This window comes from Anthonomus grandis, chromosome 8, assembly GCF_022605725.1.
Source record: "Anthonomus grandis grandis chromosome 8, icAntGran1.3, whole genome shotgun sequence".
NCBI lineage: Eukaryota > Metazoa > Arthropoda > Insecta > Coleoptera > Curculionidae > Anthonomus > Anthonomus grandis.
The window spans coordinates 26,050,601-26,065,826 of record NC_065553.1 but is presented as its reverse complement, the minus strand read 5'-3'; the positions used below and the strand labels follow the sequence as shown (position 1 = coordinate 26,065,826).

Here is a 15,226-nt window from a genome sequence, read left to right as displayed (position 1 = left end):
TTCACTAGCAGTGGATTCTATTAAATAAGGTAATTGATTTTTGTTAGTTGCTTTTTAATAATTTTCATATTATGTTTATATATATATATATATATATATATATTATTAAATTATTGACAATAAATAATAAACAATAGTTAATTTATTTTATATGTTTTTTACCAATATATTTTTTTTGTAATTTTTTTGCAATTTATTAATAGCTATTGGAAACAATAAAGAGGTTATGTTGTTGTTGTTTTGAGCACATGTGATTTTTTTACTAATTGATTTTTTGTTGTCTATTAATCATATCAAATACTAAATCTGTGCTTATTTTACTGGTTTATATCCAGTTCAGTGGTGTAATTGGAGTTAACATTAGTAGTCACTTCTAGCATAAAAATTTTTGCATGTTTTTTAATTTCTAACCTGAAAGATGTCTAGTGAACAAATGAAATGCTATGTTTGTGGTGTCTGTTGCGTGGCTCGGGAAGACAAACAGCAATTATTTGGATGTAAATGTGATATGTGCTGTAAACCAACATGTAGAAATTGCTGCGGTGTGAAAACAACAACTGAAATAAGATAAATTCTGCTTCAAAATCGTGCTACCCTTCTTTGGTGTCCCGAATGCAAAGAATCCATTGTTGAGCAAGTAAATGGAAAAAAAGGTGATCCCACTTGTAGTCAAAGTGGTAACACAACTAAAGACAACTCATTAATAACCAACAGAGCTCTCGAGGTTGAAATTACATATTTAAAAATGCTTTTAAAGGAGGTGTAGGAGAAGAATGATCTCTTAAAGGTAAATAATGAACTGCTTACTAAAAGAGTTACTTCTTTGGAGCATGAACTGGAGAAGACTGTTGTGAACTGCGGTATTGAGACGAATTCCAATCCCACTGTGTCATCAACGATGACAACGATGTGTGATTATCAACTTATATGTGTCTCTGAGACTTGGATTCACGATGGTGTACGGGATCGGGAACTTTTTGAAAATAACTATTTAGTGTATCGTAAGGACCGAAATCTCGAGGCTCTTGGAGTCAAAAGAGGAGGTGGAGTTCTTGTTGCTGTTAGACATGACTTGGCATCTGTCAGGGTTGATTTGAAGGACTTGGAGGTCATACTACCATCTATGGATATTGTGGGCAGGGTGTCTGTAAACAAGACAAGTGTTTATATTTTTGTTATATATATACCACCAAACTCGCCTTTAGAAAATTACTTGTCTCTCTTTGATTATAATGTTTATGATTGTAACACTAAACTTGGTGGCCTACGGGATTTTATGGCGTTTTTGAATCTCTCTCAACTTAACAATGCCCTTAACTGCAACAATAATTTGCTTGATCTAGTTCTCTCCAACTTCCAGTGTTCTGTGGATAGGGACGACCAACCCCTTGTCACTGAGGATGCATATCACCCTGCTATTAATATCTCGTTGAATCTTATCAAATTCGAGAGTGTTACAGATTTCCCCTCCAACAATGAGAGTCCTAAGTATAATTTTCGGAGGGCTAATTTTCCCTATCTTTACCAGCTTATCTCTGATGTGGATTGGACTTTTATACGCACCCAGTCAGATGTTAATGAGGCAGTTAAAACCTTTTATGACAAAATCCATGAAATTTTTTGTCTAGCTGTTCCTCGTTTTCGACCCTCTAATAGTAAATACTCATATCCTGTGTGGTACACTCATGAAATTAGGAAATTATTAAAATTAAAGTCTAGGCTACATAGGAGATGGCTTCATACACGGTGCTCTGCTGCTTATGAGGATTTTAGAGCTGCTAGGAGGGTAGTAAAAACAAAAATGGATCTTGCTTATCACGAGTATATATCCAGGACTGAGTCAGCTGTTCGGAGTGATCCAAAGCAATTCTGGACGTTCATTCACCTTAAACGAAACAACTCTCGCATTCCAAGTTCTATGAACTATAAAGATACCACTGTTGTGGGTCCTAAATTATTGTAAATGCTTTTTCTGATTTTTTCAGGAGTGTTTATGTTGAGTCCTCTATTGCTCAGCCCAAAGAATCTGATACATATGGTTCAGACAACATTTTGGTTCAATCTTTTGTTGAGGCAGATGTAAGAAAAGCTTTACAGAAGTTAAAAAACAAAGAAACTGCGGGTCCTGACCAAATACCTTCATTTCTTTTGCGTGACTGTGCATCGGCCCTCGATGTACCACTCTTACAAATCTTCAACTTATCACTCAAGACCAATACATTTCCGGAAGAAAAAGGCTAAAATATGTCCAGTGTTTAAGAGTGGCGACCATGGCAGAATAGAGAACTACAGACCGGTGTCAATTCTCTCTAATTTTTCGAAGGCCTTTGAGATATGTGTGCACGATAAATTGTCTCCTCAAATTAAGCACATAATTACAGAAAAGCAGCATGGTTTCTTTCAGAAAAGATCTACTGTCACTAATATGGCTTGTTTCTTGGAAACAGCATATCTAGCAATAAATCAGAAAAGCCAGTTGGATGTGCTGTACACAGACTTTTCGAAGGCTTTTGATCGGCTGGATCACGGTTTGCTGGCACGGAAGCTGGCTTTGGCTGGATTTCATCCTTGTCTGGTGGATTTCTTCATCTCATATCTGACTGGCAGGCTTTAGTATGTTGAATTTAATGGTTTTGGGTCTGAGTATTACGTGGCTTCGAGTGGTGCGCCCCAAGGCAGTAACCTCGCCCCAATGCTGTTCGATCTATTTATTAATGATTTAGTTGATTGTATGGAGAGTTTCTGTCTTTTATTCGCTGATGATCTGAAGTTGTTTCGTATCATTCGTACTATGCTGGACTGCCTGAAGCTGCAAGAGGACATGAATAGGGTCTTTGAATGGCGTGAAAGAAATAAACTACCCCTAAACTGTGACAAATGTAAAAAATATTGAGTGATTCTCAGTTGCTAGACTGTTCTTCAGTGAAGGATTTGGGCATTGAAGTAGATAAGAGGCTCACATTCAACCAGCATGTAGCACAGGTCACTGGTTCAGCCTTAAAATCCCTCGGGTTTATAGTAAGGTCCACTTCTCAATTTAAGAATATATCCAGCTTGACTGTATTGTACAATTCATTAGTAAAGTCTAAATTTATGTATGGCTCTATGTTGTGGTTCCCCATCTATGATGTTCATGTTAACAGACTGGAGTATGTACAGCGCAGATTCTTAAAGTTACTTTCTGTTAAGTTGGATGGAGTATATCCAGTAAGAGGTGTGGAACAGGAGTACCTGCTGAATAGATTCAACTATTTGTCACTAAAGCAAAATACTATTCTCTCTAGTCAGATATTTTTATATAAACTTTGCAATAATAAAATTGATTGTTCTGAGCTCTTAGAGAGGCTACCTCTATTTGTTCCTTCTGCCAATACAAGGAGGCACCATATATTTTATCCCTCTCTTAACTTAACAAATCTGTCCAGCAAAGTTCCACTGTGCCGTGCTTGTACATGGTATAATCAGATGAATGCCATAGATGTCGACATCTTTAGCAGCACTGAATATGTTTTTAAAAAAAGGATGGAGGAACACATCCTTTTTTTAAAATTTTTTTCTTAATTTGAATGACACCTGATTATTTTTCTGTGGTTTTTATCATTTGGTTGGTGTGTCTTATATTCTTACAATTATGATATTGTTTTAAATTTTAAATTTTGTTATCACTCTATATTGGATCTTATATTATTTTTTTTGTACTACTTATTTAAGGTGCTTATAACTTGTACTGTTTTAATTTTAATTATTTCGATTGTCTTGTAATTGGGAATTTTCCTGTTGGACAATAAACTATTTGAATTTGAATATAACTGTTTATATCGACTTCATACCATGTAGAATATGGTAAACTATTTAGACAGTATAAGAGACCTAGGAATTGGTGACCTACGAGTTTCTTACGACGAAACGTAGACAACCTTTACATGTAGATCCAACCTTTGTCATCGAAACGGCAACTGCGCCTCATTGGCTTCTGCTCCGCATCGTGCTGTCATATTTGTCAACCATGTTGTCATACTTGTCAATGTTCCTATCAATGTCAATAGAGGTTTAAAAAATATTAAAAGAAATTATTTTCTGTTTATTATAGTAATTTATGCAATTTATTGTATAGACAAATGATAGCAAAGCCGATAAAGTATATGACTAATAGCTTTAATTAATTTCAGATTGACAACATAAAATGCATCCATTCAGGTTAAGGTTAGATTCCTTGTGAAAAAAACGGGTATTTCATGTTATAATGACGATTGTAGCGCGATTATCTAACCCAAGAATGTGATAATTTACTTTATCTGTGTCCTTTGCCCAGCGAGGCTGTTCAATCATGGCTTTTGCCACTGAAAGAACGAATTATATCCAGCTATTCGCAGACTTCTTGAGTATCATTACCATTTCGATATGTTTTATCTTAAAGGTGCCCCAAATTTTAAAACTTCTACAAATGAAAACTGCTAGAGGCATTAATTTGATTGGATTATTAATGGAACTCACTAGGTAGGACAAGAAGTATCTAAGACTTAATTTCCTTGCCTTGAAACTCAAATATATTGCCTAGCTTTTTTCTTACCTCCTCTTCTAATCTTTTACAGCTATACTATTATGATGTCTTACAACTACAGAAGCGGCTATTCACTTCTTTCTTACCTGGAATACCCTATAATATGGATACAGGAATTAATTTTAATATTCCTTGTTTTAAAATATAAAAACTACCTCAACTTTTATGCTCTCTTTGGTTCGGGGGTCTACTTTTCTATTGCAGGTGGTTTGATACTTGGTGTGGTTCCTAAAGGGCTTTTAGCATTTTTAGTGGTAAGAATCTTATTAAGAGGTCCCAATACAATACCATAAGTAAGACAAATTTTAAACTACTTCAATTCTATGTACCTGTATACAGATTTTTGGTTTAGTATTGAAATTTAATATAATATAAATTAATACTAGTACTGTAACAGTACTACAACAAAAGAAACTAAATTATAAATTTATTAACAATGCATAATAATAAATATTTATAAATACCTAACCATTTACAGTTAATAGGAACCCTTTTTAAAAATGTTGCAATTTTTCAACTACATCAAAGATTTAAACAATCTTGTTCTATTGGCATTTGATTAGCATCCCTGCATGTTCTAGATAAAGAGCTAAAAAATTAATAAAATAAGAGTGTATATCAAATTTCAAATCAAACTGAATTAGCTTTCCTATATGTTGGAATTTGCAAATAAAATACTACTCATTTTCTTCCAGCATTTGACCTGTTTACTTGGTAAAATTTATACATAAACCAAGAATGCCTTATCGTTTAAAAGCAAGTTTTTATCATTATTGTTTAAAAGTCTTGTGGACAAAAAATAAGAGTATTTCTATATTGTAACTATTTGGTCTCTGTTCAGATAAAAGATTTGTTTGTGTTATTTTCCATAAATACAGTTAATTTCAACAAGATTGTTGCATTGCATTGGTAAATATGGGTTGTGCAAAGCGTTGTAGCTCTGAAGAAAGGTGTCTAATTTTGCAATTGAGGAGTCAAAATAAATCCTATGCATTTATTGCAAATGTGCTTAAAAGATGAAATGTCCAGAGTTTTAAAAACACAAAATAACAGAAAATGTTCCTGAAAATCGAGGCCGTCCAAGAAAAACCACACGGCAGACTGATAAACTTATTGTACGTGAAATCAGTAAACAACCCTTTTTTTCCACATCTACCTCTATAAAATGAAACTTAAGCCTACATATTACGAAGATAAAAAGACGGTTTCAAGACCAAAAATTATATGGTTAAGTGGCCAGAGAAGTCCCATTTCTAAGCAAAAAGAATATAAAACAAAGATTGGCATTTATTAAGAATAATTTCAAGGAAAATTTTTAAAGAAATTGGTGCAATACTCTTTTTAGTTTTGAGACGATGATCAACTTATTTGGATCATATGGAGGATTATTCGTTAGAAGGAGAAAGAATGAAGAATATAATCCTAGAAACATAATAGGCACAGTTAAACACAGAGATGGAAATATCAAACTGTGGGGCTGTTTTTCCTACAATAGAGTAAGCCTCATATTTTGAATTAAAGAGAACATGACAAAAGAAATTTATTTGGATATCTTGGATAGAGTCATAGCTACCTTATGCCGAAGAAAACACGCCTGTAAAGTGGGTGTATCAATAAGATAACGACCCTAAACATAAGGCACGGATTGTTATACAATGGTTTACACAAAAGAGGGTTTCGGTTCTGCAATGGCCATCACAATTGCCTGACCTTAACCCTATTGAAAACCTTTGGAAAGAGCTGAAAAACTGAGTAGCTTGAAAACAACAACTAATAAACAAGATTTATGCAAGGAAGTTCAGGAAGCTTGGTATTCCATCCTAGTTGAAACATGTCAAAAGATGATCGATTCGATGCCACGAAGATGCGCAGGCATCCTCAAGAATAAAGGTTATTCTACCAAGTACTGACTAGCTTATCTAATGCTCTCATGTGTTTTGTGGTACTTTGTAATTATAATTTTTTATGGCCATTTTTGAAAAATACTCTTATTTTTTTGTCCACTATAAAACCTGTAAGAAATAAATTATTTATTTATAATTACAAATTAAACTGGTAAAGAATAATGTATATTTATTTTTTTATTACTGATGACATATGTTTTAAAAATGAAAACAATGTAGCACAATATATTATTAGAAATATTCAAATAAAAATATTTTTTTGACCACTACTGTATATTCTATAAAATTTTCCATTTTAAGACATACCTAAATACTCAAAAGTTTTACTAGTTTATGATATTAAATACTAGGCACTAAAATTCATTCCAATTGAAATGTTTTAGCCTCTTTGTACACCCATTGGAGCAAGCTCAAAAGTAGTTCAGCTCGTGGAAATTTTAAAGACAGGCAATGCACAATCTGTTAGCATCCTTACATGGTTTATTTCAGCATTTACCAATTTTAGTAAGTAACTTTTGCAGTATTCTTACTTTAATATTGACCTTACTAAACTGATAAACTCTCTTCTTGCAGCTAGGGTCTTTACCATAACAGTGGAATCAGCAGACCTTACCCTATTGCTCAATTTTATTATTAACACTTTCTTGAGTACTTCAGTTATGGTGGCTGCTATATTCTATAAGGATCCACCAAGCAAACTTGAAAGTCTGAAAAAACAACAGTGAATTAAAATATGGTTTGCTCTCTCTTACATTATTTTAAAACTGTCTAAAATATTTTGGAAGATTAGAAATTAGCTCATTTAGTACTTGACAATGTTTAAAGATGAATTATGAAGCCAAATAATAGTTACCATTATTACAGTTTTTAGGAGGTTTGGAATGTTTTAACATGTAGTGCATATAAATTGTTGCCAAATTTATATTTTTTAAATGGTGATTGTTAAAAGTGCCATTTTGTTGTGTTTTTTGTTATGGTTCTTAATATAATATATAAATCCTAGTATGGTATATGATTTTGGAAAATGACCCTACACATCTCTGCTAAAATAATTCTTCCATAAAGACTAAGAATATTTATTTCTTTTCTACAGTATTACAAAAATGTACAATAAATAATTCTAATGTTTAAAAGCTTGTCTACAACCTGTAGATAGCATTACTGCCCCTAGTAATACACATTTATTATCATTATAGCCCAAAAAGCTTAATTCTTACAATGTCGCGCCATTACATATAATACAAATATTACTATTACAAAACGTTTGACTTCCTTAATACCATAATACTAATATATATCTTTCCATCAGCTTAGCTTCCTGGCTGTTACGGTAGTTATCACTAAACTTTCCGTTTTTAAATTAAATACATCATTCAGTCTTCCATAGGCAGCTCATAAAAGTGTTATTCTTCTCTTCAATTCACAGATGGGATTGTCTCTCGTTAGTCTTATTTCATGACCGAGGTGTAGCTGTTGGTGTATCCACCAACAACCAAACATTCACTAGGAACCAGTTTTGTTATATATTTCATTTTTGAGAAGGTCATTTTTAAAAAATCTCAAAGCATACTTCATGTAACATCTGCAACAGAGTTAAAATATTTTCAAAACATAGAAATAAGAATTAGCAAACAAAACAAAATGCAGGTGATTAACAACGTTCGTTGATAATGGCACAAAAAGCATTAGCAAAAGCCAAGCAGCCTTCTCAAACACTTTTGATTAATAGTGAAGAAATAGTCCATACTTGCAGTGGAGTCGTAGGTTAAAGTAAAATGAAAATCCTCCAGTCTCCCTCCACTTATTTATTAAACATTTAGTTAGCTTAAAATTCCCTACATGTTTCGGACACAGTGGTGTCCATCACCAGGGGGTATAAAATGAAATTTTATAGGTATAAAAGGAATAAAGAGGGTATAAAAGGAAATTTTTTTGTTTTATTGCTTTCAATTTTTTATTTTTATTTGTTTACCTTCTGTTGTTGACAAGCACTGTAGGTGACATCTGTGGGAGAAGTTCTAAAAGTGTCATGGTACCTGATGGTGTTTTTTTTTTACCTTAACTTTTGATTAAGTAAAAACGTGGCGCGAAGGTGTAAAGATATATTCACTCCACAGCTCAGCCTATCTATCGCATTCCCCTACGAAATGTGAGAGGTCTTCTTGGCCATGTTGCAGCTAGAGCATAGCGGGCTAAAATCACATCTAAGAGATGCAGGTGCTGGTTGAGCCTACAATGAGCAGTAAAGTCCAAAATAGTTTCTATTGGACCGAGAAAACTGCCAGGCTACCTTCGCTTTCCTTGGGATGGAAAGATTGTACCATCTTTCCGCTGGAAAGATCGTACCCGAACCCAACTTATTCGAACATTTTTTATTGAACTTGTTCGGAACACCAGTTTGGAACTGGTTCTGTGGGCTTGGGTAGCCTTTAAGGCAGCCTATGAGTTATCCGAGTAAATTCTAATAATCGTTTCAGCTCCTCTTTTTACTTCCTCTAGAATGGCGAACACTTTCGCCTGAAAGACGGTTGTTTAACTTTCCAGCCTCTCCTTGGTCAGTTTCGCTTCAACTTCTAATAGCCCTCCTGGTGATTGCCTTGATTTGGTCAGAGATCTTTTGGTTAAGTCAACGCTGGACAGACTTATTGTTGATAATCTTTTAGCATTTCTCAAGTAGTACTTGATCAGAATTTTTTCGTTCTTAATAACAAGTTATTGGACTAGCAATGGGATCTTGCCTCTCTCCTCTTCTGAGTGAGATTTTTATGAATGATTTGGAGAAAAGGATTGTCAATGGTAGGTTTGGTACCTTTCTAACTGTATATAGGAGATACGTGGACGACAGAATCTCATAATATGAGTCGCATGCACAAGACGTATTAAGCTGCTCTCCAAGTGTTTTGCTTAATTTTGTTAGTTTTTCTTGTAACTGGGTGAGTTTTACTAAGTCTCAGCTTTAGTTTACGACCTACGCAGTCAACTGGTAAGGTTTTTTTGAGTTGATATTACCTACGTAATAAGCGATCCCAGTTTGGACTTTGAGACGTGGAGCAGTTCCGGACTTCCAGATGGTTCCACAAAGACTGCTCTGGACTTAGTGCAGCTGAGTTCTCCGCCTATGAACTGCGTCAGACAAATTAAAAAATGGGCATGTGTTGATTGCTTAGCTGCTGATCTTTCGTCGAATATAAGAAGAAACAGCACTGTGACAAACAGAAGAAGCACGCTATATAAAATCCCGGAGGTACATACTAATGCACTCGGCTTTGAAGACCTGTTTAACCTACAAAATCCATCTAACCTTGACATCATGAGGGCGGTAAAGGGAATGTTTGAAGAGCTGAAAAACTCAGTGTCTTTTAATAGTTCCCTGATGGAAAAGCTTCAGAAAACAGTTGAGACACTTTCAAATGATAACAAAGAGCCAAAGAAGGAACATGACCTATTAAAAGCCAGAGTGTCAGATCTAAAGAGAGAGCTGACACATGTCAAATTCGGTAATCCCAGAGCCATGGAGGAGAAGAGCAAAAATTTATTTATCGTAGGCATAAAGGCCAACCAGCAATGTAAGCATAACGTTTTAAAAACTTTTAAAAGTTTAAATGTAACTATATCTGAAAATGATTTTGTTTTAAAGGCTCCTCCTAGTGATAAATCCATTAAAATGCCAATAATTGTATCCTTCGAAAACCTTGCATTAAGAAACGAAATTTTGGAAAAAACGGAAATTAGTATCATCATTAGACACAAACATCTGTAATATTCAGTCCGAAATAAAAACAAAAATTTATATAAATCCTGACCTGCCTAAACACACAGGCGATCTGTTTCCTAAAGCACGGGAACTTGAGGAATTTGGCTACAAATTTGTATGGTGTAAAAACGATAGCATTCTTGTAAGAAAAAAGGAAGGCTGATGAAAAAGATGATCAGTATCATCACTGCTGCTCAAGTAGATAACTTAAAAATGTAGATATTTTTTTTGCAGCTATTGTTTATTTCTATTTGTGTTTATTTGAATTTTTGTGTTTTTTTGAATTAAGGTTCGATGGCTTTAAACCGTAATAACCTTAATATTACTAATGCAAATATTGGTCATATAAACGTTAGATCTTTAATTCCTAAATTTCAGCTTATCAAAGACTACATCCTACTAAATAAGTTTGACATTTTTGCCGTCACAGAATCTTGGCTCTCGGGCTTTATTGATGATGAGATGTTACAAATTGAAGGTTTTCGCTTGGTTAGGCGCGACCGTACCATAGGTAGAGGAGGCGGAATTGTAGTCTATGTGAGAGATACCATAAAATATTCTATTTTAAATGATTTTGACTGCAATTTTTCTGAGCAAATATGGATACAGTTTAAAACTAAGCGTGTTTTAAGCACCATAGGCGTTTTCTATAGGCCCCCGGGTCTTACTAATATAAATGATTTTATGACTGAGTTTGAAACTAACATTTGTAGATATCTTTTGTCGTGTGACAATCTCCTCTGTCTTGGCAATTTTAATATAAATGTAAATAACTTGGAATCTATCCATACGCAAAGGTTTCTTTCTCTACTTCAGGTATACAGCTTAAGTCAAATTATCAATGAGTTCACTCGGCCTGGCTTAGCTGGAAACGGCTCCCTCTTAGATTTGATTACATGCTCAAACATAAATTTTATACAGAATAGTAGTGTTGATTCAAATTTTCAGGTATCAGATCATTTTGTCGCTTTATGTAAAGTACGTCTTATGATTTTCAAACCTCCACCCTTCTTATTAACTTACAGGGATTTTAAACATTTTATATATGATAATTTTTACCAAGATTTATTAAATTCTCGATTAGATGACATATTTTATATGGAAGATATTAATGATAAAGTTGATAGGTTTAATGATTGTATACTTAATCTTTTTAATATACATGCGTCATTTAAAACGGCCAGAATTACTAAAGGAAGGAGTCCTTGGATCATAGATAATATCAAACATCTTATTTATCTTAGAAATGGGGCCTTGTCCAAGTACAAAAGACAAAAAACTGAATTAAATTGGGAACACTATCGCCAACTTCGGAACCAAGTGATAGCGGCTGTTGAAATAGAGAAGCAGTGCTATCTCAATAACACTTTACAAAAGGGTGGCTCCAAAAATAACTGGAAGGTACTACGTCAGCTGAACATACATTGCAAGCCTCAAAACACCATTCCTGTCACCACTTGGGTGACCTTGAAATCATAAATACCTTTTTTATAAATGCTGCATCTTCCAACGCGCCTAATCCAGAAACGTTGTCTTATTATCTACTAAATATTAAGGAAGGGGTAGGAAACTTCGAGTTTCAGCTAGCAACGCTTGAAGAAGTTAAATCTACTTTATTCTCAATGAAATCTGAGGCCTTTGGGACAGATGGTATAGGCTTGTCGATGCTGCTCCACTGCTGTCCATATATTCTTCCATTTCTAGTCCATCTTGTTAATTGCTGTATTGAATCTTCAACTTTTCCCGATTCTTGGAAGTCCTCATACCTTATCCCTATTCCAAAAGTCCCTTCTCCAACTGAATTATCCGACCTTAGGCCTGTTAGCATTCTCCCTGTCATCTCAAAAGTTTTAGAGAGGGTACTGGAAAGCCAAATCAGAACATACGTAAACAGATTTGATATATTGCCGGTTATTCAGTCCGGGTTTCGAAAAGACTTCAGCTGCCCTACTGCTCTTCTAAAAGTAACTGACGATATTATACAGTTAGCTGATTGTAATGAGTTAACAATCTTGACTCTACTTGATTACTCCAAGGCCTTTGATAAGTTAAATCACCTACTTTTACTGGCTATACTAAAATTCTTAGGTTTTGGGGAGAGTGCTCGCTCTCTAGTTCGGCAATATTTGATCGGTCGAACTCTGATAGTGAAGCTCAATGGGAAGCAATCCTCGGCTATGGATCTCTCTTGCGGAGTACCACAAGGGTCTATTCTTAATTCTCTATTCTTTACCCTGTATACGTCTCAAAAGTCCATCTATATGCCGACGATACACAGGTTTATTTCTCTTTTCCTCCTAACAAAATCTTAGAAGCTAATGATAAGGTATCTTACGACCTTAACATGCTAGCAAAGGCATCGGAAAATCATTGTTTGAGTTTAAACCCAAGTAAATGTAAGGTTCTTCTTTTTGGTAGGTTGCATTCCAGAGACACATAATAATAATAATAATAGTACATCGTTTATTTGCCTAATTTACAATCAAATATTATATCTTAACTAGATACAAAGATAATAAATATCATATGCTTTAAAATTAAAAAAACATCTTAACCATAATATAGGCAAAAAGGAGGCTAAGGACATATGAGAAATTTGTTCAGATTAAATTGAATAGTCAAATAATAAATTGTAGTAATGTGGCTAGGAATCTTGGAGTTTTATTAGATGTTGAGTTGAGGTTCACTGAGCACATTGATCAATGTATTAAAAAAGCTTTTATTAACCTTAAGCTACTTTATAGTCAGAGGCAGCTCCTTAATAAGGAACTAAAAAAAGTTTTATGTGACAGTCTTGTATTGTCCCATTTCACTTACTGTGATGTTTTGTATGGCCCCTGCCTTTTGATAAGTGACATAAAAAGAATACAATACATTCAAAATTGTTGTGTAAGGCTAATTAATGGAATGAGAAAATTTGATAGAGGTGTGAGTAGCGAGTTACGCTTGATGAGATGGCTAAATATGAGTGAAAGGAGGTTACTACATAGTCTTGTTATCTTTAATAAAATTGTCTTTAAAAAATTCCTAATTACCTTTATCAGAAAATTAAGTTTAGATATGACGCTCATGTTTTGGACTTAAGAAATAAGCATTTTATTACACCTCTTCATAAAACTGTTTTATTTGAGAGGAGCTTTAGTTACTGTATTCATCTGCAATATATTAAATTCCTCCTGAGTTAAAATATATTTCACCTTCTATATTTAAGCGAAAAATAAGCAGTTATATTACTGATCTCTGTTAGCCTAGAGTGTTGGTAAATATCTATTCTTTAACTTATTGTAAATTTCATAAGTCTGTGTGGTTATCAAACGTTGTAATGTTAATCGGTTGTGCATATAGGCAGTTACAACTTAATATTTTGTAACTATGCCATTATTTAAGATACATTTTGAAATTCTTTGTAATATCTAACCTCAAGCTGATTTGTATGGTTAAGCTAGGAAGTAAGCTTCAACTTCGCCATTTAGAACTTACCAATTGTAAATTTTAATAAAGACATTATCATTATTATTATTATATTTTTGTGGTGTGGAATGGCAATGATCTAGAATTGGTAGATTTCCTCATTTCTATAAACTCTCTTCATGCAAATATCGTGTATTTTCATGAGTTCACAATTGAGGAAGAAAAAGATGGAATGTTGCCTTTTTTCTTAATGTGCTTATTTCAAAAAAAATACCAACAAACTTGAAATCTATCGCAAACCCATCACTACGGACAATGTCATCCAATACTCTTTGAACTCCCCACATTCCTACAAATTTGCCTCTTTTAATTCTCTTTTTTATCGCCTTTTCAACTTCCCCCTTTCTAAAGAAGATTTTCTTGCTGAGTTAAACTTAATCAAATATATCGCTTTTAATAATGGTTTTCTGCTTGACATTATTAATCGCGTTTATTATAAATTTTACAATAAATATAAACTCACCTACAACTTAATTCATCTCAATAATAATAGCCACCAATATAGATCAATATCTTTTTTTGGTAATATTCATTATCAGCTTGCAAAGTTTTTTAAGTCTTCAAATCTCACAATTGCGTTCAAAACAACGAACAATAAAAAAAAAACATTTAGTTAAAGTAATAGATAGGACTGATTTCTTTCCAAAATCAGGAGTATATTCTTTAAAATGTAATGATTGTAATGCCATTTACATAGGGCAATCGGGGCGTAAAATTTACACCAGAATTAAAGAACGCACGGCGTTGGTGGACAAGTACAGGGATACTGACATTATCGAAACTAAATCGGCGTTTGCAAATCATTTATTGGCCTCCACACATGGTTTTTCCTTAACACACGGAACAGATATTTTACACGAATGCTCAAAAGGCAAAAAACAGGACCTGTTAGAAAAAATCGAAATCACTAAAGCTAAGAAAAGCTCCGTCCTTGGGTGTGTTAATGACATTTTTACCTTTGAACCTCACCTCATCTATAAGAACCTTTCTGTTTAAATTTAAGTCTTTTTCTTTTAAATTTTTATTGTTAGATATTATAAACATTATTGATATAGTTAGAATTATTTTCATGGTTTGTCGTGTGACTTGGTGGCCTATAGGTTAAACGCGCGCCTGTGAATCCTGAGGTTACTGGATCGTACCTCACTTATGATATTTTACGCTTTTACTTTTGTATTTGTTTATTTCTATCTAGGTGAATAATATGATTAACCTAACCCAGCTTCAGATTTGCTGTTAGTTGTAATTTGATCTGTGTAGGTATATGTCTAGGTAAAAAGTGCTTTAGTATTTTTTATAGGCCTTCTTTTTGTACTATTTTTATTTACTTTTAGGCCTGATGATGCTCCGATAAGAGCGAAACACGTGTAGCTTTTTAAGAAATTATATATACATATGTCTAATGAGACCCTGACTTGGAATTTTTACTTTTGTTTTGTTTTTCTGATAGTCTGGTGTAAGCCATTCTGGAATCATCTGTGTACCATATTTGCGAGTTCTTGGAGGAGTTGGAACAAAAATGTTAAACACTCTATA

General features: G+C 33.8%; 1 protein-coding gene across 1 annotated transcript; it reads left to right on the top strand.

Moving 5' to 3' along the window:
* Window positions 1–4,030: 4,030 nt before the first annotated feature.
* Window positions 4,031–7,465, top strand: LOC126739430 (solute carrier family 66 member 3). Its single transcript, XM_050445116.1, has 4 exons — window positions 4,031–4,497; window positions 4,593–4,815; window positions 6,849–6,969; window positions 7,039–7,465. The coding sequence occupies exons 1-4, from the start codon at window positions 4,328–4,330 to the stop codon at window positions 7,188–7,190; spliced, it is 666 nt and encodes a 221-aa protein (XP_050301073.1). The 5' UTR covers window positions 4,031–4,327; the 3' UTR covers window positions 7,191–7,465.
* Window positions 7,466–15,226: the final 7,761 nt, after the last annotated feature.